At 42.4% G+C, this 25,597-nt stretch overlaps 1 protein-coding gene across 4 annotated transcripts; it reads right to left on the reverse strand.

Moving 5' to 3' along the window:
- Positions 1–1,200: 1,200 nt before the first annotated feature.
- Positions 1,201–19,872, reverse strand: ENTPD6 (ectonucleoside triphosphate diphosphohydrolase 6). Of its 4 annotated transcripts, none has more exons than XM_053383547.1 (14): positions 19,784–19,872; positions 15,381–15,669; positions 14,270–14,346; positions 13,338–13,481; positions 12,513–12,588; positions 11,813–11,848; positions 11,027–11,115; positions 9,957–10,036; positions 8,818–8,882; positions 8,303–8,404; positions 7,793–7,933; positions 5,353–5,409; positions 4,924–5,036; positions 1,201–4,004 (listed from the first exon to the last, which is right to left on the reverse strand). In XM_053383547.1, the coding sequence occupies exons 2-14, from the start codon at positions 15,613–15,615 to the stop codon at positions 3,915–3,917; spliced, it is 1,305 nt and encodes a 434-aa protein (XP_053239522.1). In that variant the 5' UTR covers positions 15,616–15,669; positions 19,784–19,872; the 3' UTR covers positions 1,201–3,914. The 4 variants fall into 4 exon arrangements, 2 of the variants coding, with proteins under 2 accessions (XP_053239522.1, XP_053239523.1); XR_008329757.1 differs by lacking the exon at positions 4,924–5,036 and adding an exon at positions 6,188–6,254 and having other exon boundaries at positions 3,987–4,004; XR_008329758.1 differs by lacking the exon at positions 1,201–4,004 and adding an exon at positions 6,188–6,254 and having other exon boundaries at positions 4,987–5,036.
- Positions 19,873–25,597: the final 5,725 nt, after the last annotated feature.

The raw sequence follows: 25,597 nt of genomic DNA on the forward strand, positions 1-25,597 counted from the left end.
GGTACCTCGGGTTAAGTACTTGATTCGTTCCGGAGGTCCGTTCTTAACCTGAAACTGTTCTTGAGAGCCAGTGTAGTGTAGTGGTTAAGAGCTGTAGTCTCGTAATCTGGGGAACCAGGTTCGCGTCTCCGCTCCTCCACATGCAGCTGCTGGGTGACCTTGGGCTAGTCACACTTCTTTGAAGTCTCTCAGCCCCACTCACCTCACAGAGTGTTTGTTGTGGGGAAGGAAGGGAAAGAATGTTAGCTGCTTTGAGACTCCTTAAAGGGAGTGAAAGGCGTGATATCAAATCCAAACTCTTCTTCTTCTTCTTAACCTGAAGCACCGCTTTAGCTAATGGGGCCTCCTGCTGCCGGAGCATGATTTCTTTGTCATCCTGATGCAAAGTTCTTAACCCGAGGTACTATTTCTCGGTTATCGGAGTCTGTAACCTGAAGCGTATGTAACCTGAAGCGTATGTAACCCGAGGTACCACTGTATACTGATATTTGGTACATACACAAAGCTGTACTTTATTTGCATACTATGCATCATACAAACTGGCTGCATATACACCATGCACTTAAAGTGCATGGCTCCCCCCCCCCCCAAGAATACTGGGAATTGTATTTTATCATTCACAGGGCTACAATTCCCAGCACCCACAACAAACCATGGTTGACAGGATTCTTGGGGTGAAGTCCACTTTAAATGGACAGTGTGGACACAGCCCATGAACTGTGAGTTCCTTTCTGTGGAAGTCAAACCCAAAAGCCAGTAGAGGGCAGATTACGAAGTGTTAGTCTTGGTGAGGAATGGGTAACCATCGACAAGTCTCTCCTTATTCTCTCTCAGCTTTGCCTATGTCAATAGGCCTGTACTTGGGATAATCGCACAAATGCTCCCCTGTGGAAAGGCAAGATACCTTATTGCCAATGTACTCAAGGTGGTTCACACTTGAAATTAAAGGTGTACAATTCAATAGACACAATACAAAGGGGTAGGGGAAGAGCGGTAAGGAAAAAGGAAAAAAATAAGTAAACCCAGGTTCCAGGACCATTGCATGAGAGTGTTCTGAGAAGATGGTCCCTGTTGAGCCAACAGAGATCCCTCACCATCTCTTCTCCCAGTGCTCCCACCAGATAGAAGATAATCGAAAATGGCAGTTTAACATGCTGTGTAATTCGTTATTCACCTCCATGAATTGGAACAGTACAGGTGTTCACTTGCATTTTTTTTAATTGACAGTAAAAATAATTTTTGAATATCCAAAATTCATTTGCACACATGCTACTTCAACAGACAAGCCAAGGACAATCAAACAACTGGAAGAGTTTTTTGCATTCAATTTGTTTTCTAACCTAAGAGTTGGTGCTTAAAATATTAACATTCCGTTAGCTACAGTGGCTCCTAGACCAGACCCTTCACAGCCTTAAAATGAAGTGCTCCATTAAGTATACATGAACAGGATACCAGATGTACATTAGATACATCATTAGGAACCAAGTCAGGTTTTTTTTAAAGTAACTGTACAGCAGCAAGTGCAATTTTTGTCAGGACTGCAGGGGAGCAGAAGTTTAACTCTTTCTTCCTCTGCAGACTAAAACTGCACCTCCACCCACCCCTTTTAGCCCAGAGGGGAAAGTTCCCCATTGACAGCAATGAGAGTGTTTCCCTCTCAGACTAACAGCAGCCTGTGGCACGGAGGAAAGGCAGTTTTTAACTGGAATTGTGGTAGGGAAGGAAAAAGCTAAACTCCTTGTCCCTGTACACCACAATCCAAATGAAAATAAGTCCCCCTCTCCTCATGCTTCTTCTTCTTATTTAAATCAAACGTGGTTCATAAAGTGCAGTTTCACCCTTAAGCTGTAGCCCTGTTTTCTGTAATCCAAAAGAAAGTTAAATATACGGGGGTATGGCTCGCCTCTAAAAAATTAAACCTCGTCCAAGTATAATAAAACTTGGATTGAAGTTAAGAAAGACATGGAGAAATAGAGCTGAGTTAACCTCGCAAAGTTAGGAAGAATCTTTGCATTTAAAATGAATGTTTTATCAAAAATGATCTTCCTATTTCAATCCCTGCCTGTGATCAGAAATACCAACTGCTTTAAACAATGGAAAAAAGATATAACACATTTTGTCTGGCAAGAGAAAAAAACCTAGGGTTAAATACAATTTTTAAATTGGCACAAAGACTACGGGGGTGGGGTTTGCCCTGCTGGACCTAAAAATGTATTATGAGGCAGCCTGTCTGGGCTGGATGAAGGAGTGGATGGATTTGAAAGATGCGGGTATCTTGGACTTAAAAAGGATTTGATCTAGTGAATGGGTGGCAATGTTATCTGTATTATGATAAAGATGAAGTTCACAAGGGATTCTCTAATATGATCAGAAAGAGTCTGTATAGTGTCCGAGTAAGGCATAAGGATTTCCTAGAAGTAAGACTCCATACTGGATATCCCCAATGGAGGCAGTTGCTGTAAAAAAACTAAATATGGAAAAGAACTGGGGAATATACAGAGATCTTCTACAGACAGGGTTCTATAAGATTGGAAAAAAGGAAGAAATAGCAAGAACGGTCACAGGCTGGTTTTAATATTTTCAAATAAACGAGATTTTTAAGAAAGACAGGTTTGGGGGCTGCTTGCTATCATTGGTAGGACAACCAATGGTTGGGTCACAACTGGGGTCTCCATCATGACAAAACCCACCTTCCAGCAGAGAGACACCAACATGCCATTTTAACCACCTTTCTTTCTCCCATCAACATTAAGGAGAGGGCAGAAGTTTCCTATTAACCTTTCATTTAAAAATCAACTCAATTTCAGCAATAAGAATTCAGTGTGCTGCTAGCAAGTGAGACACCAACTGGCTTCAGATTGTGGGAAAGGCCTTAAAACCACCAGAACACCGCCAAAATAACCCAGTATGGTACAGACTATGAAGAACAGAAATGCTGAGTTTCAGAAGATTAATCTCAATGCCTACTGGTAAAGTTGGACAAAGCAAAATATTTTTTTTAAAAGACACCATTTGTTAGTTTCTATACATTTAAGAAAAATAAAGCAATTCCCCCAAATGCGCGCGCACACACTGCAATATAAAAGTCACACTTGTTTCTGAGACTAGGTTCAGAATGCTTGCTGGAAAGGCAAAAAGCCTGCCTGAGGATGATGTGCTTTTCTCATAGAGACTGTAGAACATGATGGAGAATGGCAGGTTTGGCTTGCTGTGAAGTTTCCTCCTGGTCAGCGGAGGAACGAAGCATGCAAGAAAGAGTTAACTCCTCCTGGAGGTAGTCAGCACTTGATTGAAGGATCAGGTGACGCTGGACAGCTGGAAGGGGAGGAAACCTTCCTCAAGCTGCCCTCATTGAAAAGCTGTGACAGAAAGGCTGACCAAATCCCTGATGACAAACACTGTAGAAATTCTGCAATGGAGGGAATGAACTGTCCCCAATACAGAAAACTAGGCAAATGTGGACAGAGGAGGAGAAAGAAGGTACCCCTGGCAGTCTGAAAAACATGACTATATTCTCATCATGAATCACAGGGTGATTTTTGCATTCATTCCATTTCAGCTCAGGTATGTTGCCCAAGACTTGGATCTCAGCTGCCATGGCCTAGTCCTTTTCAGAACCACCATCCCCAACTTTAAGTGACACTTTTAGAAAGGTACACAATTTCACAGAGTAGTGGTATGTTAAGCTACCAAAAACTAGCACCTGAGTTCCCTGCTGAAAGAGGTCAAGGCCTTTTGAAATGTATTTATGAAATACATACACACATGTATAGCTTTTACAGTAGTCTTCCAGTAGTGCAGCTTCCAGTAGTCTCTGGTCCAAGGAACTGACCAGGTCCACACCTGCTTAGCTTCCAAAATGCTGCCACATCACATCCTCCCAGACTCACTGCATCCCCAAGGCTCCCAAAGCCCTAATATTGCAGTTTGTGAAGTGAATCCATATAGTGAAGTATAGCTCCCAGAGCCCAGCTGGTTTCAGTGTTGTTGATTTTTCGAGCAAGCTAAAATGAAAAGTGGACAAAGATATTGGAAATGATTATGCTTCTCTTGCCTGCGTCACACATTCATCACTTGGCCCCTCTGTACTTCATGATTTGCAGCTGGATATGCAAGCCAACTCTATTAAAATGTGTTTTGCCTCAGGTGATATGTAAGTTCTCCGAGTTTGTAGGAGCCATGATGGCCCATTCAGAAGTACAAGCTATCACTTGACATTTCAGTTAAATGATGAATATGCATGTGTGTACTAGCTCTCTAAATAAACAAGGTCATGTGATCCAATAGACACCTAGATTAAATAATGGGAAAAGGGGAAAGTCAATGCAGTGTTCAAAATAAGTTCTGCATGTGTTAAAAATTTGTTTGCAAATAGCAGTGTGATTCGTAATTTAACAACTTGGTGTGCAATTGGTGCTGGAGCTGTAATGTTCTGGGCAAAACTCCTTCCTGCAGTCTCCTCAAGTCTCTCTCTTCCACCACTCCCACCACCAGCTCTTTGCAGTCTACTAACTGAAGCCCTTGTTGTCACAGGATGAAAAATATTTTTAAAAAACAAAACCAAGATTTCAAGATACTGCACAGGCAACTCTAAATGAGGAAATTTGCAAGTAGGGCTGTATTCAAAGTAGCACTACTTGAATATTCCATCAACACAAGGATTTCTGTTTGCACAATGGAATTCTCCTGTCACCTTAATCTGTTCTAGGGGTTTCCCAGCCCTCTGCAGCAGATTTGGGGAGGGCGTGAAGCATGAGCAGGAGAAAAAGAGGAGGGGAGATTCTATTATGCAAGCAGAAATCCTTGCACTCACAAGACATGTTAGTTGAATACTGCCGTATGTGCCTCCCTTTTCAAAACCTGCAGAATTAATGCTTGTTTTGTGAGATAACCTCTTCTCACATTTAGCTCTAAAATGATTACCTTAAGAACGTGGCTCTTTGGAAAGCCTAGTTCTTCCAAAAGCAAACTGACATATGTGAGATCCATGCAGAGAAAAGGATGCTCTCCTTCTTGATCTTCCATGGTTTTACACACTTTGGGGATAGAAACAGAAAAATGAGCTGTAAAAAGCAGATTGTATTTCCACAATACTTTTGCCACTTGAGGTGTATAGTTTTAGGACCCACCTTATTTTTCTAATGGTAAGTTTTTTTATACTGTTTTCAATATTGTGTTTTAATGTTGCAACCCACCCTGGAATCTTAGGCTGAAGGGTGGGTAATTAATAATAGCAACAATGACGTTTTCAGTGCTGGTCCTCCGGTGAGCTACAGTTTTAACTGTCAACCTCTTAATGATGCTTTCCTTGTTCACACATAAGCAAGCAAATAGAAAGACGAAGTGGCTTACCATTCTTTGCAACAGCTTCAAATTCACCAACTGCTAGGGTCCCTCCTTTTTCATTATCTAAAGAGAAAAAAGGGGCTCTTCAGTTGTAGAGGAAGAAAAGGAAGAGTTGTGCTGAAATAACATCCAGCCTACAGGTATTCTAAATGCATAATTCAAGCAGTAACTGCTCTGTGCATTTCAAACTGAACTTTTTAGCTTAGGGCTCAGTGAGGGAGGCAAACCTGTCTGGCTTTCACACTGAAAATAATTAAATGCTCCTCCATTCAGAAAAATGCACATAGAAAACTAGCATGCTGGGGAGGGGAGGGCAAAGATGTACACTGGTATATAGTGAGGTCTTCCTTCCAAGATCTAGCCTTCTACATGGATGAACATTCCTTTCTTTGAGTCCTCAGTTGTAGTCCATTGTGGAACAGACGAGACTCAAGTTTATCATCAGTGAGATCCAGGCCCTTGCTAGAAGCAGAATCTACATAGTTTGTCTTGTATTGAGACTGAATAAGTTATTGGCTGCAGGTTGTGTTTGGTGCAGGGATAGCTTTTTTCTTTTCCCACCATAGCACAACTATCTAGCCAGAATGACCCCACATAAAAAGGAAACAAAGAATGCATGCAAGCACAGGTTAAGAGGTTTTCTGTTCTCCTAATTAAATTGCTAGGGCGCACATCCAGGAAAGACGCAGTCCTGAAGAAGGCAGGTACTTCTCTTTACATCCCACCACAAGAAGCCAGCTGTGTCAACCGTACTGGTCACACTAATCTTGTCTCAATCTCTGCCAGCCATGTGGACCAGTTTTGGGGTGTGGAACAACATGAGTCAAAGCACCCTACATACCTTGACTGTGGGGATGGGAAGTACTGAGACAGAGCAGAGCTGTCTGGATGCATCACTGCTAATGCTCCTAAGAATGACGGGAAAAACAGCAGACTTTGGCCACTGGAAGTGATGCCGCAAAATACACCTCTTAACAGTTTTGTGTTCAGTTGTAACAGTATGCTGGCAACAAAGAGGCTATGTTTACAGCCATCCCAGTTGTGCTAGAGAATCACATTATGCTCTTTCATTGTAATGTGATACAATAAGGACTGCAGTGAACTGTGAAGAGCACAAAATATGAAGCATAAAGCAAGCCTTCCTGGGATCATTTTTGCATTCTCATTTTGTATTTTTCTGTTATGAACAGACCTGGGATCTTTGGATGAAGGGTGGTATACAAATTTAAATAAACTAATAATAATAATAATATTTTTTGTCACTGACAATGGGACTCCAGAGAGAGATCGAAGGAGGTCTGTGGGAAATTCAGCAAGTTTAATGCTTCTTGGGAGTCAGAAGCAGGAGGAAGTAGTTTATATAAAGTTGACTTGTAAGAACAGAAAGAATCAGAAGTCTATTAAATTCAATCCTCTTCCACTATACTTGCTTTTAGAAAACTGGCTAGTAGGGTTAATGGTGACAAATTTCAGAACTGGCCTCGACTCTGTTGCAGCCCATAATGAGTCCTGTAGTGCCATACACACACAAAAATTGGTTGGGGCTTAAAATTTCATCATGGGCCAAAACCTATCTCAGAGATGCAAAAGTGTGTTATCCACAGTTGACGGACAGGGGTAAATGGAGTATTTATTTCTCCATTTATATTCTACTTTTTTCTCCAAGGAGCTCAAGGTTGTGTACACAGTTAATCCTCCTCATTTAATCTCCACAACAACCCTGTGAGGAAGGTTAGGCTGAGAGGCAGTAACTGGCCCAAGGTCACCCATGAGCTTCATGGCCAAGTGGGAATTTGAACCCTGGTCTCCCGGGTCCTTGTCAAACACACTAACTACTATACCAGACTGGCTCTCATACAGTATAATAGCGCAGTATAGAAGAGTATAGGAGAGGAGTATTATTACAAAATGGAGTCAGCAATACAAAGTCTAAATGTGATCACCATTACTATGCAGTGTTGAATGAAAGCAAAAACCCAGTGGGAAAAGTAAAAGAGCCAGCTAAATCTGGGAGTGACTCAGTTCCAACTGCATTTAAATTGTTAGAGGGTACATTAACACCTAACAAAGAACAGCTGCTTTCTGTAGCGAGCTAGTCACTCCCAATCTCTCTTCAGACCACTGTGTCATATCTACACATGAATTTTAGCTCAGCAATTTCATATGGGAGTTTGTCTCACTTTGGGAAGGGCCATAGCTCAGTGGCACAGTGTCTGCCTTGCAAGCAGAAAGTTCCAGGTTCAATTCCCACTGGCATCTCCAGGTAAGTCTGGAAAAGACTCCTGCCTAAAATCCTGGAGGGTCGCTGCCAGCCAGTGTAGACAGTACTGAGCTAGATGAACCAAATGGTCTCTGTATAAGGCAGTTTCGCATGTCCCTAAATCTCAAACAAGAACACTACTGTCAATCACCTTTATATTACTAGTGAAATCAAAAGCAATTTTACCTATTAAGCCAGCATCCACTGCCAAATCGTAATAGTAGGAAAAGGCATAAAAATCCAAATCCTTTACTTCATCTGTCCTATGAACCTTCGTGCTGATCAGTTTTGCTATTTCATCGGAACATGATTCGAAGAGAGGTTTTCCTAAAAGCAGGGGGGAAACACCCTTAATAATTCAACTTTAGTGACGACATTCAAGTATGTGAGATTCGCCGAGTAAACAGTTTTAGAACATTGTTCAATTGTAAACAAGTGAAGTTATAAAGCAACAGTACATATCTAATATTACTTAACATAAGTACGAAATCCCAGTATAGAGCATTCTGATTAAATAAGGACCCAATATCTCGAAAGTGTAATCACTGGCAGGGGCACAGAATTCAGTAAATTCTCCCCTTCCACTTTCAAAATTCTCTCCTTTCCCATGCCACTCTGGTGATTCCCGATCGAAGTTAATGGAGATACTGAAGGGAAATGTGCATTACCAAATTAAGAGATGACCAGTTACTATACCTGCCTTCTGCCCTTTAATTTTGTATATTATCTTGGCATGCTCCCATTCACCCTGGAAACCAGGCGATAAGCAGGAACTTGTAAGCTCTTCTCCTTCCTTTACTGAAAAAGGGGGAAAAATGCACTGACACAAGGGGAAAGAGTTCATATGGAAATCTTGATCTTCCCCATCCACAAAGCATTTCCCTGTCCCTCTATTCAGCCACACAAATCTCAGAACATTTAAATCCTGTTCCTACAACTGCACAACCTTCATCCTTTACTTGAGAGGAAGCAGGAATCTTATCTTTTTCAGACAAAATGATCTAAATAGATATAATTTTAGCATCAATTTTCTAGCTATAATTTTAGCATATATTTTCTAGCACAGTATAAAGAAAAGCTGGCAAGATCCCTAATCTACAAAGATGGGTTGCTATTTGGTTAAATTATTTATATAGCACAAAGCTCAGGTTAAACAGAAGCATCTAAAAATCTAAAATCCCCACCACTCAAGCTTAATGTGCAATACTTACAGGCTTGACCTTCAACTCCTCCTAAAATCGCCAGCCTTGCCGACATCAATCCAAGTCCCAAGTAACTGGGGAGGAGGTAAAACATGATCAAACACAACACTCTTGGCACTGAGGCAGAGTTCATTTTTATTGTTACATGGTATCCGTTAAGGGTCGTCTCTAAATACAGTGGTACCTTGGGTTACATACGCTTCAGGTTACATACGCTTCAGGTTACAGACTCCGCTAACCCAGAAATAGTACCTCTGGTTAAGAACTTTGCTTCAGGATGAGAACAGAAATTGTGGGGCGGTGGCGGTGGCAGCAGGAGGCCCCATTAGCTAAAGTGGTGCCTCAGGTTAAGAACAGTTTCAGCTTAAGAACGGACCTCTGGAACGAATTAAGTACGTAACCAGAGGTACCACTGTAAATAATACACACACAGAAACAGAATCTGCTATTGGCAGCTATTAAGTTGGCAATTAGGTTGGCATCTATTAAGGTTTTAAGCTGTCAGAAAATATGAACAATTGATTTTTGCTCCAGAGATAGAAACTATGTTTTATATGAAAAAAAGCGATCTCTTAGGATATACCAGGGTAAAGTGTGCATAAAAATGCATGTATTAGTGAAAGTATTGTACAAAATCAGAAATATTAGGGACTATCACCTTGTATAAATGTGTGTATTAGGCAAATTTTTAAAAAAGCAATACAGTATAAACACTGACAATTGGGAAACACTGGCCTGCAAGTGCTCCAATTGGAGAACAGCTTTTACCAAAGGCGTCATGGACTTTGAAGACACTCGAACTCAGGATGTAGGGGAGAAATGTGCTAAGAGGAAGGCACGTTTGGCAAACTCTCACCGTGATCAACTCCCACCTAGAAACCTATGTCCCCACTGTAGAAGGACGTGTGGCACCAGAATTGGCCTCCACAGTCACTTACGGACTCACTGTTAAGACTGTGTTCAGGGAAGACAATCTTACTCGGCTACGCGTGATCTCCAAAGAAGATAATAGGAGAAATTCACAACTGAAATGCAGGTGAATTTTCACAAGGACCTTTAAAAATGGGGAAATGTGTTGAACGGAATTTTAGATTGGAAAAATGAGAAACTAAAATGGATAGACTTGCCCATTCCTACTCACAACTAACCTGTGTGAATACAGCTGGTATGTGGTGTTAAACATCTGAAATGAAGTGATGCGACCAGCAGGGGAGCTCTCCAGAGCGGTCTATAAAGGGAAAGAAATTGAACACTCCATGAACGCTCCATACAAAGCAAAGCAGAATAATAAACTCAATGATTTCAGGAGTGTTGAACAAGAGTGTTCTGAAGGGTTTAGAACTTTATGGTCTTTATGTAGCCAGGCATCCTAAGTACCATAAAAAAATAAGTGGGAAAACTTGGCTTTGAGCATCCTATCAGGTTGAATGTAGAACAAAGAATGTGCAGGTTATTGTGTGTGTTAGGAAACCTGATGAAATACCAACCCCTTTTAATGGCACTTTCCAGTTCAAATAAATGACAAAGTGTGGCTCATACATGTTTGGAACTGGTAGCCAATCTGAAATATCTGAAAGTTTATTACATTTCTCTCTCACCTTTCCTTCAAGGAGCTCAGATATTATTGTTGTTTTTAATTAATTTATTTATATCTTCCCGTTTTCCCATGACAGAGACTCAGGGGAAGTTCCATCCCTTCCCCCATTTTACCCTCACAACCACCCTATGAGGTAGGTCAGTTTAGGAATATCACTTATGATAAAGTATGACTGTTTCTTGTGGAGCTGGTGGTGCTCACGCCCATATGTTTTACACAGCAGCCACATGACACCCTCCTCAACAAAATGATGTTCCACGTTTCCTCCCCCCAACAACAACAATAACACAGAAACAGTAAGTCCAGATGAACTCTGTGGAAAAACTTGCATGGATAAATAGCACCGAACAGTCCATATCACAAAGTTACTGAATCATATTAGGGTAAAAGTTCGTGTGTTCAGCTCTACAGCCTTAAAGCCCAGGGCAAAGTGTTGCCTTGAGGGGAAAAATGCCGGAATGAAAGGTCAACCTGCTTCTTCTCAAGCACAAAGTTCTGAATATACACTCCAAGCAATATGTTTGACACTCAGACTGGAAGCAAAGCAAAGGGAAAAAAGCAACACATCAATTGGTCGTTCATTACAACTGACGTGACTAAGGGGACCCGTGTTCTTGTTACCTTAGTGCTTGGGCGAAATGTGATCTGAATTGAGCCACCTCCTAAATCCAGCATTCCTACACACCTCTTTCTTGGAGTATTCAAGCTATCTGAAATGTATTATTTAAAAAAACAAAGTTAATAGCATGTTTAGTCATTATACCTCAGGCACAGCATCTGCATGGAATTATGCTCTATGAACAAAATGTGAGATCCTGTCAAATAATTTCTTTTAAAAGAGCAATCCTAACCATACCTACTCAGAAGTAAATAAGGGTTACTGTCTAAGAATTTTAAATGGGCATCTTTTAAAAATACATTTTCAAATATTACTTTTTTCAACAACTCAAAATAACTAGCTGCTGAGTGAGCAATGTGTTATGTGCCACCCTGCTCTGAAACACTACTAAATATTTGTACTTATGTATTTTTTGTATTACAAGGTCATAACATACATGTTTTATTTACCTCTATTGCCAACATATTACTTTATAAATGCAGATATGATTTGAAAGCAGACCATCTTCAGGAAGTTACAATCATATTTGAACCTTTCTGGGAGTAAGCCCCATTGAACACAGCAGTACTTCCAAGTAAAAATGCATGAAATTACACTGAGAACCTTGTAGTTTTACAGAACAAATGCCAATTTATACATTTACTAAGGATCACAGCATGGCATATATTGCCACAAAATTGCTGCCCTGGGCTCCTTTGGGAGGAAGGGCAGAATGTATATTTGATACATAAATAATTATAAAACATAAGGCTCATCATTAACAGATCACAATTTACTTCTATAGATACCTGTTAAGAAGTTGACAGTGATCCATGCTGAAATACCTGGTTTAAAAAAATTGAAATTATGTGAATAGACACAAAGTGGTTTTCCACTTCTAGTAATCAATATAAATAATACATGAATGCATAAACTGGACATGTTTGCTCAGTTAGGGTCTCTCCAAACTGAACAAATGAGCAAGAGAATGGCAGAGAAGATTCATTAGTGTAAGCAAATGGAAGTGATGCATGCTGCAACAAATAGCTTATCTTCAGGGGAGAATGCATCCTATTACAGAGCCAAAATTGCACTTGCCCACATATGGGAGGAATCAGCAGATTCAGGTGGACCCTGAGGTTTAAAAAAGTACAAATCTTAAGAAAAAAAACCTAAGGAGGACCTCTCAAAACAGACCTGTAAGAACTCAGTGGCAGGGAGTGCTGTCTGGCTGAATGGAAAAAAACTGACAACAAAGCTGGAGGAGGAATGGAAATTGCCTTGCCTTTGCTGGTCTTCGATTGCAAGTTCACTGAGACATGGACTTGCTGATTTGTTTGTTTTGCTCTGTACTTGCCACATGGAGATACAGTGCTGTGTAACTATTTAGCAGCAGCAACAACTTCCCTGAGTTTCACAGAAGTTCAGATTTTATTGCTGAATTAAAAGTAATTTTATGAAACCACTGAAAAGAAAATTTGCTTAATTGCTGATGGGTAAGATCCCTACCTTCATCTGTTCCATCCATTACAGAGACACAGTCGCTCCTTACAAGGAACGGAGATTCTTGAAAGATGTCCTTTACCTAAAATTTGAAATAAGACTAAATTTTTTAGTGTTTTAAAAATGCACCCTTCCACACCCGCAAAAAAGCACGTAAAGCATTTATAAACCATTTTCTGGTAGCAGCCCAGATAAAGATCACATTCTTATGGAGAAGTGGAGCTCTCCACATGCAAAACTGCTATGATAGGGTTTGGAAGCTTGCATTTGTAGACAAAGTAACACAGCATTTGCAGAGTAGTTAGGAGGGTGTTACCTCAGAATTTTTATTATGATGACTCCCTTCATTTCTTTCATGAGTTCGTCACCAGAAAACCTAGACTAGCTTCTGTTCACTTTTATTTTTGGTGAGCTATGTTATCCTGGATTTTATCTTGATACTCTGGATTTTCTTCATTTAGCTGTCATGTCGCAGACTCCCCCCTCCAAGGTTTAAAGAAGGTTGTTGCCAACTTTGCAAGTCTGCTGTTGTAATCCATCCTGCATGTTTGGCATTTATAGATATACCCTTTCCAAAGTGCATAATGAGGAAGCACAGTTCATCTATGTATTTTATATTTCAGTCTCCAGAATGTTAACTGTACCCTGTCAGATAACAACTCATTTATGATGCAGCCATTCTTTGAGACTGTGCTGTTCACTTTTATGCCTCAAAGTTTATTAGCTAGTGGACAGAAGCATGGATGTTGGATTATTTTGGCAAGACCGATAGCATAGTGTATATAATATGTGCAGCTAACTTAGTTGCAAAAAACAGCAGAAGCAAAGTACCTTATCCAGCAATTTCTGTGCCTTTTCTTTTGGCAGCAGTCTTAAGCCAGCTGTTGCTTTAAGGACCAAAGGAGTGGACTTCCACAATTCCAGAGGAACATCTTCTTTAGCAACTGTCAGTAGTTCATTTATTCCTTGAGCACTCTGAAGAGATAGATAGATAGATGACGATAGATAGATAGATAAGATGATAGATAATAAATAAATAAATAAATAAATAAATAAGCTTCAATTTTAGCACTTAAAAATGAAGACTTTGGTAGAGATACACACACACTAGTATTCATGTTTTGCTCATCACTTCCCATTTTCCAGTTCAAGATACATGAAGATCTTTTTTACCACCATCATTCTGAGATCCTGCATCAGTCTTTAGCCAACATAAAGGAAGGGTAGAGAACCTCTGGCCTGAGGGCTAAAGGTGCAGGGAAGTTATAGAGGCCTCTCCAGGGCACGTCAGAGTGTTTTAAGTACCAGCTGTTTGACATGAGTAGTCCTGAGTGCCAAGGTCAGACTCCGTTCCTACCGCTCAGCAGTGACATTTTGAAGCTAAAAGAACCTCTAAGTTATAACTTGGTCCTTTAGCACAACGTCACAACAGCCTTCACAGTGGAACTTCACAATGTTCTACAAACTGGTAGGACATGCCTTTCAAAGCTGCAAATCCACAAGACTTGGGCATCTTGTTGAAGTACCAAGTGTACTGCTATTTAACAGAATGTACGCACAGTATTTCTGTAACCTAGTGACTGGAAAAGGGTCAACTGGATAGTGCCACTGCCTATATGTTTACACAGTAAGTGTCTGTGTGTTCAGAGGTGCTTACTCCCAGGAAAAGTATGGAGAGGATTGTAGCATAAATTGCTGAATTTTCACATTACAGAAAGTGAGAATCACGGACATACTCTCTTGACGAGTGAAGTTCAAATTACCTTATCAACACTGTCAGCATATGCAGAAAGTCCTGGCGTTAGTGCTCTGAATGTGGTATGGATTAATTTAGGAATTTCTGTTAAAGAAGTGCAAGAGAATTGAGTTAATCTACAATAAAAAAAGGGGGGGGACGAGGGTGGCGCTGTGGGCTAAAGCCTCAGCACCTAGGACTTGCCGATCGAAAGGTCGGCGGTTTGAATCCCCGCGGCGGGGTGCGCTCCTGCCGCTTGGTCCCAGCGCCTGCCAACCTAGCAGTTCGAAAGCACCCGCGGGTGCAAGTAGATAAATAGGGACTGCTTACTAGCGGGAAGGTAAACGGCGTTCCGTGTGCTGCGCTGGCTTGCCAGATGCAGCTTGTCACGCTGGCCACGTGACCCGGAAGTGTCTGCGGACAGCGCTGGCTCCCAGCCTCTAGAGTGAGATGAGCGCACAACCCTAGAGTCTGTCAAGACTGGCCTGTACGGGCAGGGGTACCTTTACCTTTACCTTTTTACAATAAAAAAATGTATACACTGAAGGCCAAGATAACGCCACTGTCCAGGGATTAACGTGAAACCCTGCTACACAATATGGTTAACATTAACGGCTCATATGAACACTGTAATTAGGCTGCATCATCTGAAGGCAATGTTCAAATTCAGCCTTTGAATTAGATCTCAGCTAAGCTCCTCCATCCCCACAGATATCAGTGGCTCCAGGTTAGGTGTAAGAATAAAAATTAAGATAAAGAACTAGCTATTGGCTATGTTTCACTAGCAACACATCCCTTTCATCCTGAAGTAATGAAGCCTTGCAGACTATGTTGCCATAATACAGATAACACAACAGAACTGGTGTGAGGACCTAGGTCTTCACACCTAAAACCTGCATAGCACTTACAGAGCCTCTTGTGCCTACTCACACATTTTATCTTAAGACTCTTACAAAATGCAGGCTCCTGGCTTTATCAGCAACCATTTTTTCTCTCTCCTTGCCCCCACTTTATCTAGCCAGATGAAGAATGGTTGAGAACTCAAAAACTTGCATGCTGTCCTGCGACATTTCAGTTGCTCTAATAAAGGTACTGTCCCAATACAAATGTTGCAGTTTAACTGAAACATGTTAGCCTACCTTTTGGCTTTTGTGTGAATTTGAATACGTGTATTCGAGTCCCAGTGCTTCCAGCATCAAACATGATTCCATAAAGAACTTCCTGATCTGTTCTTGACATTTCACTTTTGAGCTGGCTTTCCAAATCATTGATGGCAGCTTTTGTTTTAAAGTCCAAGTGCCATTTTACATATACCGCATAAATAGCAGCACATGTAAAAACTGCGAAAGCGTAGAGCGGTTTTGGTATCTTCATAGCGTCCGTTAATCTTTCTTGCTTCACTTAAAACTGGAGTTATGCATGATGCCTCTGCATTTAAAAACAAATAATTATACACTAAAGTAACACCAACGTAAACTTAACAGACAAGTACTGAGAAAGCTGACGTATGATGTGGCTACTTCCATCTACTGCTCTTTTTCAATATTTACTCAAAAATATCTATCAAACTGAAACTGCTGGAAGTTCCTGCTCACTAAGAAAAAGTTACCAGAACCTATTTGTTAAATGCAAAGTATCCTGAAAGACTGCTTAACCTGAAAATATGTGGGAATCATCCATCCTATAGATAGTCTCGATACAGCACAAAATTTTGATATTTTCCTTGTGTCTTTAGTCTTGAAGAATCATTTGTCATGTAAAAAGTTACATATGTGACATAAAGATGCTCACTGATTAAAAAGTGCCTTAATATTTAGAATTATGAAGATATCCCTAAAGATAGACCTTTTAATTTTTTAAAACTACGAAGACTGGTCTTCAAAAACTTGTTTATGCTATAGAATTACACAAAATACTGATGAAAGGTCATATTTTGCAATTAGACCAACATTATTAGACTTGAAAGTGAGGGGGTGCAAAAGAAAATGGTAGAATACCAATATGAACACAAGTGTATGTGGTTAAGATAAGGAAGCTAGCTTATTGAGACAGGTTATTACAAGTCTTTGAAAAGTCTTCTGTACTGGCCAAACAGTATGTTAAAGTTTTTTTTAAAAAAATAATTATCAAAGCATCTTAAAAATGATGCAGATACAAAGTTATACTGGCCTAACACTCTGGGCCAGATTCAACTAACCTGTTGTGCTGCTAGTGGAAGCCAGCACAAAGACTCCCGCTAATGCAAAGGGACTTCCCCCCCACTCCTTCTGTACCAAATATGGTCCAAAATGTCAGGAAAAAATGTCCAAAATGTTAGGTGGGGGGAAGGAAATGGGAGATTGTTCCATCCAGCAAGCAGAAACACTTTTGCCGACAGAACAATCGTATTAGTACAATCTTGAAATCCACCCTTTGAATTTATGCCCTTTTGAGGGGTCACTACAACTTGAAACACTTCTCCTGCATGAACAATTAACCAATGTCATTCAGATTAAAGGTTTCACAATCTGCCTCTTAACTTGGGTAAGGTTTCAGTTAGAATATAGTGGGCATATTATGAGGGTCATTTCCTTCAGGTTTACAAGTTCCTTCCTCTGTTTACAAAATGACTGTCTTGTTTATCTTTATACTTGTTCTCCACCTAGAAAGGAACCTGTGTGCTTTGCCTAAGGACGTTGTGTATTCTGGTACAGTTCATCTCCAAGAACACAGGCCTTTTCATGAAAGAGCAAAACATGGCTACTAGATTTAGATTTTTAGCCTGCGCCATTTGAGGAGCCCAATTCTGTAATAAAGGCAGGGCAACCCTCCTCCCCACTCAAACAGAGCAATTCAATTCTCTTTGAGAACTAGTTGTAAAACTAATTGTCAGGTGTGGTGTAAATGGTTTACTCACGGCTATGGCAAAGTCAATGTAACAAGGCCCAGGAAAGAAACTGGAAAATATGATTAAAAGTAATGTTTAACAGTCTATTAAGGTGACTTGAAGATTGTAGGGCCCCAAGAATTAAATCCTTGTCTGAAATGGAATCTGTGCTCTTGACTTACAGAGGAATTAAAATAACCATCAACAGCATGGACATGCAAATATGGAAGTTGTACATGCATACTTGCATCAAGGCTCTTAGTCAGACTTTATTTAAGTTACCACTGAACTGCTGCTTGCATTTTCTGCACCTGTAATTGGAATGCAAAACCTATGATGCCTAAGATGCACGTTCTGTTGAAAAATGCTTCTCTTCTGCTCTCTGTGCTGCATTAACCAACACACTGCAGGCTGGAAAGCATTCTTAGGATGTAAAAATCCTGTCAAGTTAGAGTGGAACAAAATTAACAATTTTGCATCGCCCTTGAGCCAGTGCCACTAACTGGACTCATACACTTCAGCCCCGACTGGGCTAGGCGAGCTGGGTAGCACTTCCAGAGACCACCATCTGCACAGGAACAGGTCAAAGTGCTGTGGACTCACAGTTTAGAGTTGTGAGCACCGGATTCACTCCAACAAGAAGATAGTCGTCGCACAGCAGAGTATAGCAGAGTATAAACGACTCGGAGAGCAGCTCTGTAGAATATCTTCTTTATTCTATCTACAACTATAATACACAACTATATACAGAGCTAAATGAAAAAGCTGAACTGCACTGAGTGTCTGCAGCTGCTCTTAGCAGCAACCTAACCAACCTAATCTCTAACACTCAGTCTCTCTCTCTCCGACACACTGACTGACTGACTGACTCTTTGATGTGGTGCTGGAGCAGAATAAGTAGAGAGCAGAACACTGCTCCTCCACTCTGGAGAATCAGCAGACTCATCAGGAGATTCTTGGATATGGGAGGGGTGAAATCTCCTCAAGTTGTACATGCATACTTGCATCAAGACTCTTTGTCAGACTTTATTTAAGTTACCACTGAACTGCTGCTTGCATTTTCTGCACCCGTAATTGGAATGCAAAACCTATGATGCCTAAGATGCACGTTCTGTTGAAAAATGCTTCTCTTCTGCTCTCTGTGCTGCATCAACCAACACACTGCAGGCTGGAAAGCATTCTTAGGATGTAAAAATCCTGTCAAGTTAGAGTGGAACAAAATTAACAATTTAACTAATTATTTTAATTTAATACCAATTAAAAATAGACTGTTTAAAATTAAAGTTGAGCATGCTAAATCTTTCTTAAAAACTGAATTTAACAGCCCACTATTAAGTACCAATGGTAAGAGGTCCCTTTACCTTTATTAAGTACCAAGTAAAACATGGTACGTGGGAGGCGCTGTGGGTAAAACCTCAGTGCCTAGGACTTGCCGATCGTATGGTCGGCGGTTCGAATCCCCGCGGCGGGGTGAGCTCCCGTCTTTCAGTCCCAGCTCCTGCCCACCTAGCAGTTCGAAAGCACCCCTAAGTGCAAGTAGATAAATAGGTACCGCTTTATAGCGGGAAGGTAAACGGCGTTTCCGTGTGCGGCTCTGGCTCGCCAGATGCAGCTTGTCACGCTGGCCACGTGACCCGGAAGTGTCTCCGGACAGCGCTGGCCCCCGGCCTCTTAAGTGAGATGGGCGCACAACCCTAGAGTCGGACATGACTGGCCCGTACGGGCAGGGGTACCTTTACCTTTTAAAACATAGTCTTTCACTGCAAATGAATAACCATGGAGAAAACACGTTTTTGAGGTCAATATGCTAAATTAGCAGAGGGTCAAGGGTTATCTGGTCCAGCATCCTGTTCTCACAGCTGCCAACTAGGTGCCTGTGGGAAATCTACAAGCCACTGATATTCAGAAGCATTACTATCTCTGACCATGGAGGCAGAACACAGCCACCATAGCTAGTAGCCATTGATAGCCTCCTCCTCCTCCATGAATTTGTCTAATTGTCTTTTAAAGCCATTCAAGTTGGTGGCAAACACTACATCCTGTGGGAGTGAATTCTGTAATTTAGCAACACACGCGTGAAGTACTTTCTTTTGTCTGTCCACGCGAGTCCTGGTGTTAGGAGAGGCAGAGAAACCCACTTTCTTCTCCTATCGCGCTGCCTCTTACTCGCCTTCTCTCTGAATTAACAAGCCGCAAATGCTGCGACCTTTCCTTTTGCTGCCTGCAAGAAACCCACCCACTGAAAGCCACCTCAAGCAAGGGGTCACCGCCACATCATGTGGCAGGGAGTTCCACAGTGGAGGAGCTTCCTGGGGACAAGATGCACCTGCCAGAACATCCTCCTCGTCCCACCGACCAACCTCGCCCTCCTTCACAGCCAGTTACTTTTTTTAAAAAGGGGGCTCGGGAGGAGTCCTCTGTCCTCCTGAACCCTTACCACCACCACCACCCCACCGAATTTAGCGCCCTTCGAGAGAGTATGCGACGCGGCTCCATAAGGACTAGCCTACTGCAAAGTACGTGTCGGAAGCCGTCGCCGGCTTTCTCTCAGCCTTCTCACAAGACGCATTACGGGAGGGACCGCTGCGCCCCCTCCGCCAGCCCGCACGGACTGGAAGCCCCTTCCCCGGGTTCGCCTCAGAGTCGGAGGAAGGGTGGGAGACGCGCCCGACTCACCTCAAGCTGGCGGCTCAGCCCTTCGGAAGCCCCTTCGGCTCCCCGGTCGCTCTCGCTAACTGAGGCCTCCATTTCCCATCCTGCCCTCGTTTGGCGCGAGGGGAGCTTAGTGGGCGGGGCAGGCCGGAGGGAGCCACGCATGCGCGCGCTTAAAACTACATCGTGTCCTTCGCCTCCTCAGTCGGCTTTGGGGCGCAAGAGCGGGAGGTCCTGTCGGCTCGCGCCTCCCGGTCCTATCGCGAGGTGACGGAGCTGTGTTCAGGGACGGGCAGGGCAGGCAGGCGTCCGCCCGCCAACAGGCGAGTGCCTGTAGTGTAGTAAGATCTGGAAGTCACCCCGTAGGGAGCGAGCTTTTGGGTCTCACAGAACTCCTCCTCAGGCGCTGGAGGGTGACACGATGATATTGATTAAGTGGGGAGCGAAAAACACGTTGCTGGAAATCGGCTCGGAATCGGCTAGCCTTCCCCCCAGCGAAGGCTCTGGCGCCTGCTTCCTTGGTTGCTGTTTAGTCGTTTAGTCGTGTCCGACTCTTCGTGACCCCATGGACCAGAGCACGCCAGGCACTCCTGTCTTGCACTGCCTCCCACAGGTTGGTCAAACTCATGTTGGCAGCTTCGAGAACCATCTCGTCCTCTGTCATCCCCTTCTCCTTGTGCCCTCCATCTTTCCCAACATCAGGGTCTTTTCCAGGGAGTCTTCTCTTCTCATGAGGTGGCCAAAGTTGGGACCTCGGCTTCAGGATCTGCCCTTCCAGTGAGCACTCGGGGCTGATTTCCTTCAGAATGGATAGGTTTGATCTTGCAGTCCACGGGACTCTCAAGAGTCTCCTCCAACACTATACAGTGGTACCTCGGGTTACATACGCTTCAGGTTACAGACTCCGCTAACCCAGAAATAGTGCTTCAGGTTAAGAACTTTGCTTCAGGATAAGAACAGAAATCGTGCTTTGGCAGCGCGGCGGCAGCAGGAGGCCCCATTAGCTAAAGTGCTTCAGGTTAAGAACAGTTTCAGGTTAAGAACGGATCTCCGGAACGAATTAAGTACTTAACCTAAAGTACCACTGTAATTCAAAAACATCAGTTCTTCGGCAATCAGCCTTCTTTATGGTCCAGCTCTCACTTCCATACATCACTACTGGGAAAACCATAGCTTTAACTATATGGACCTGCTTCCTTTACCATGCAGTTAAATATTTATTGCTCGCCTAACGCTGTTTGCAGTGTCCTATGGCTGTCTATTGAAAGAAACATACACCTGAAGTTCCTGGCAAGGTTGAAAGAAATCACCGGTTTTCCAAACGTTTCAAAAGTGCTTTTTAAAAAGTGTTTTTCATATTACAGATAACTTTTCCTGCCATGGGCCTCAATGGGAGGAAGGGCAGTATAAACACTGAATAAAACTAAATAGCCAGCAAGTATGCTTGCTGCTTAAAATAAGAATTGGAGGTGCAATTACCGGTAATCCTTGAAAGGTACTGGAATTACACTTGATGTTAGCTTTCTTGAGTAAGCTTGGTTAGGCTTTGATTGAAAGAGTGTTAATGTTCTGCACATTTGATATAGAAACAGTCGTTTATGTGAGCAGAAAGTTCCAGGTGGGGAAGGGGATTTTGCAATGCACCTAAATCAGGAATCTGAAGAAAGTGACAAGTTTCTCTTCTACCACATGGCAGTTGCTACAAATGGAGAAGCAATTATGTAGAAGCTTCTGCTTAAGTTGGCAAATGGCTATGTGCCCTCAGCATCAGCTTTTGCCATATCTAAAAAATGAATACATCTTTTAATACAAAATCTTCATTTTCCTAGTTCTAATAGGCTATTGTCAAAAGAGCCCTAGAGGTAGAAATCTCTGAAAGCATCTGTGTCAGGTTTGCCTCATTCTAGTAGCTACAGAGTTCCAGAAAGACATCTACTTCTGCTTCATTGACTATGCAAAAGCCTTTGACTGTGTCGACTACAGCAAACTATGGCAAGTTCTTAAAGAAATGGGAGTGCCTGATCACCTCATTTGTCTCCTGAGAAATCTCTATGTGGGACAAGAAGCTACAGTTAGAACTGGATATGGAACAACTGATTGGTTCAAAATTGGGAAAGGAGTACGACAAGGCTGTATATTGTCTCCCTGCTTATTTAACTTATATGCAGAATTCATCATGCGAAAGGCTGGGCTGGATGAATCCCAAGCCGGAATTAAGATTGCCAGAAGAAATATCAGCAACCTCAGATATGCAGATGACACAACATTGATGGCAGAAAGTGAGGAGGAATTAAAGAACCTTTTAGTGAGGGTGAAAGAGGAGAGCGCAAAATATGGTCTGAAGCTCAACATCAAAAAACGAAGATCATGGCCACTGGGCCCATCACCTCCTGGCAAATAGAAGGGGAAGAAATGGAGGCAGTCAGAGATTTTACTTTCTTGGGCTCCATGATCACTGCAGACGGTGACAGCAGCCACGAAATTAAAAGACGCCTGCTTCTTAGGAGAAAAGCAATGACAAACCTAGACAGCATCTTAAAAAGCAGAGACATCACCTTGCCAACAAAGGTCCGTATAGTTAAAGCTATGGTTTTCCCAGTAGTGATGTATGGAAGTGAGAGCCGGACCATAAAGAAGGCTGATCGCCGAAGAATTGATGCTTTTGAATTATGGTGCTGGAGGAGACTCTTGAGAGTCCCATGGACTGCAAGAAGATCAAACCTCTCCATTCTTAAGGAAATCAGCCCTGAGTGCTCACTGGAAGGACAAATCCTGAAGCTGAGACTCCGATACTTTGACCACCTCATGAGAAGAGAAGACTCCCTGGAAAAGACCCTGATGTTGGGAAAGATTGAGGGCACAAGGAGAAGGGGACGACAGAGGATGAGATGGTTGGACAGTGTTCTCAAAGCTACCAGCATGAGTTTGACCAAACTGCGGGAGGCAGTGGAAGACAGGAGTGCCTGGTGTGCTCTGGTCCATGGGGTCACGAAGAGTTGGACACGACTAAACAACTAAACAAGTACAGTACAGTATCTGATATTGCCTGTGGTATTATGACATCTAGTGGCTATAACTGGAAATAACCATTAGAAATTTGCCAATGAGAATATAAGAGCTGGGCTGGATCACACCAAAAGAGATCTAGTCCAGCAACCTCTTTCCATATTAGGCAACCAGTACTCTTCCCAAGTGTGATCCCCAGCTACTGGTGTACTGAGGCAAACCATCTCTAATTTGGAGCTATCATGCCTAGTAATTTCATTGATAATTTCATTGGCCTCTGGGTCAAGAGACAATGGAGTGTGCCTCTGGGGGTGAAGTTAGGCATTAGCAGCACCAAAGTGACCTCCCCGGGGTACAGGCCTGGGCAGTGTGTATGGAGGTCTTGGACTGCCCAGATGCCAAGACCCCCTCTTGACCTCACTGATGTGGTCCAAAGGCAAGCAGAGCAAATGTGTGTAATCCTTTTTCAAAGCTATCCAAGTTTGTTGCCTTCACTACATGTTGTGGGACTTAATTCAAGAGTTTTAACTATGCATTGTGTAAATAAATAGTTTATTTTGTCTGTCCTGAATCATTGAATGGTCCTGTGATCTAATATTATGAGAGAGGCAGAGAATTTTCTCTCATCCACTTTCTCAACACAATGCTAACTTTAAACATTTCTGTCAGTTCCCCGCTTACTTGCTTTTTTTCTAAAGTAAAAAGTTCCAGAAGTTGTAACCTTTCCTCATAGGGGAGTTACTCCAATCTCTTGGTCCTTTTGGTTGAACCTATTCTGATATTCCAAATGTGGCAACACCATAGATTTGTATAACAGCTTCTTGATATTGGCAGTTTTATTTTCAATCTGTTACCTTACGATGCCTAAGCTAGATTTTGCCCTGCCATACATTGGGTTGACATCTTCACTGAGCTATCCACTACAACCCCAAGGTCTCATTTATGCTTCTTTGGCTACATGTCTCATCCTTACACATTCAAAATGCAGAAAATTATTGTTCAGTCACAGGAAAACAAGCCCCTTCTTGTATAGTGGAATTATGTAGGGGTGCATGTGGGTAGAGAAATTCAAGGTACAGAACTATGTGGTTTTGGAATTCCTAACTAAACACCAATTTTGTTGGTTTTGTGACTTGGACCATCTGAGCTTCAGTGGAACTTCCTACCAAGTCAGTGTTCATGGGTCATTCTTAACTTGAAATCATGAAATGTGATGTCAAAGTGCTAATTGTTCTATTCTTTAAGGTTCTTTAACCAATAAAACAGTTTTTAACCAACAGGGGGCAACATTTTGCTACGCAAACTTGCATTTTGACTCCTGCTTGTTATTAAGCGCGTAGGCTGAGTCCTTTTACTTGGAACAGAATTATCTTCACATTTGCGTGTGCGAACCAAGCTGCTAGCGCTTTCAGACTGCCTTTCATAGTGCAGGTTGGGAAGATCCGTAGCTCAGTGGAGAACACAGGTGTCAGGTTAAGTTCTTAACATTCCCAATTAGACTTCAAATGAAAGTTGCACTTGCTGAGATTATCTCTTCTACACAACTATTAAAAATGCAGGAGTCCTGTTTTCTTTTGCATCTGGACACCCTATTTTTTATTTATTTACAAAAATATAAATATATATATTGCCCACTCCTAAAACATCAAGGTGGTGTATTCCCTCAGAGGAGTGCAACCCCATTCAGAACAGGCAACTGGCCTGTCTTCCAGACACAGGAACCACCTCCCCACAGAGCCTTCATCTTCACAGGCTCTGGCCTAAGTTTATTGACCCTCATCCAGTCCACCACTGCATTCAGGCATTGGTCCAGAACTTGCACAGCCACATTCAGATATTATGAAGAAACCAAGCAGCATGTCATCAGCATATTGATAACACTCTGCTCCAAAACCCATAACAGCCATTCCCATCCACTTCATGTAGAGATGTTAAATAGAATCAGGGACAAATTGTGGGTGGGGGGAATCATTGGGACAATTGAATGTAGAGAAAGAGCTCAATACTCCTTGCCCCTTCAGCCCATTTACACTGCAGGGTTGCCATATTTTGAACAGCAGAAAAGAGGACACATTTGTTGACTTCTACTTCTAACTTTGGATCTTTATGATGACTCACTTTACATACTCATGAAAAAGAGGACCTGTGGCAACCCTAATTTACAGTTATGGTTGCTCTGCTGCTGCTGCTTTAGGGATGGGGGGGACTGATAACAACAACAACAACAACAACAACAACAACAACAAAAATTTATTATTTATACCCCAGCCACTCTGGGTGGCTTCCAACCAAATATTAAAACACAGTAATCCATCAAACATTAAAAGCTTCCTTAAACAGGACTGCCTTCAGATGTCTTCTAAAAGTTTGGTAGTTGTTGTTCTCTTTGACATCTGGTGGGAGGGCGTTCCACAGGGCGGGTGCCACTACCGAGAAGGCCCTCTGCCTGGTTCCCTGTAACTTGGCTTCTTGCAGCGAGGGAACCGCCAGAAGGCCCTCGGAGCTGGACCTCAGTGTCCGGGTAGAACGATGGGGGTGGAGACGCTCCTTCAGGTATACTGGACCGAGGCCATTTAGGGCTTTAAAGGTCAGCACCAACACTTTGAACACCTGGAAACGTACTGAGAGCCAATGTAGGTCTTTCAAGACCGGTGTTATGTGGTCTCGGCGGCCACTCCCAGTCACCAGTCTAGCTGCCGCATTCTGGATTAGTTGTACCTGACATTCAGAAGACATCTTAAGGCAGCCCTGTTCAGGGAAGTTTTTAACGTGTGATATTTTACTGTATTTTTGTTTTTTATGGAAGCCGCCCAGAGTGGCTGGGGAGGCCCA

The sequence above is a fragment of the Podarcis raffonei genome, chromosome 3 (assembly GCF_027172205.1).
Source record: "Podarcis raffonei isolate rPodRaf1 chromosome 3, rPodRaf1.pri, whole genome shotgun sequence".
NCBI lineage: Eukaryota > Metazoa > Chordata > Lepidosauria > Squamata > Lacertidae > Podarcis > Podarcis raffonei.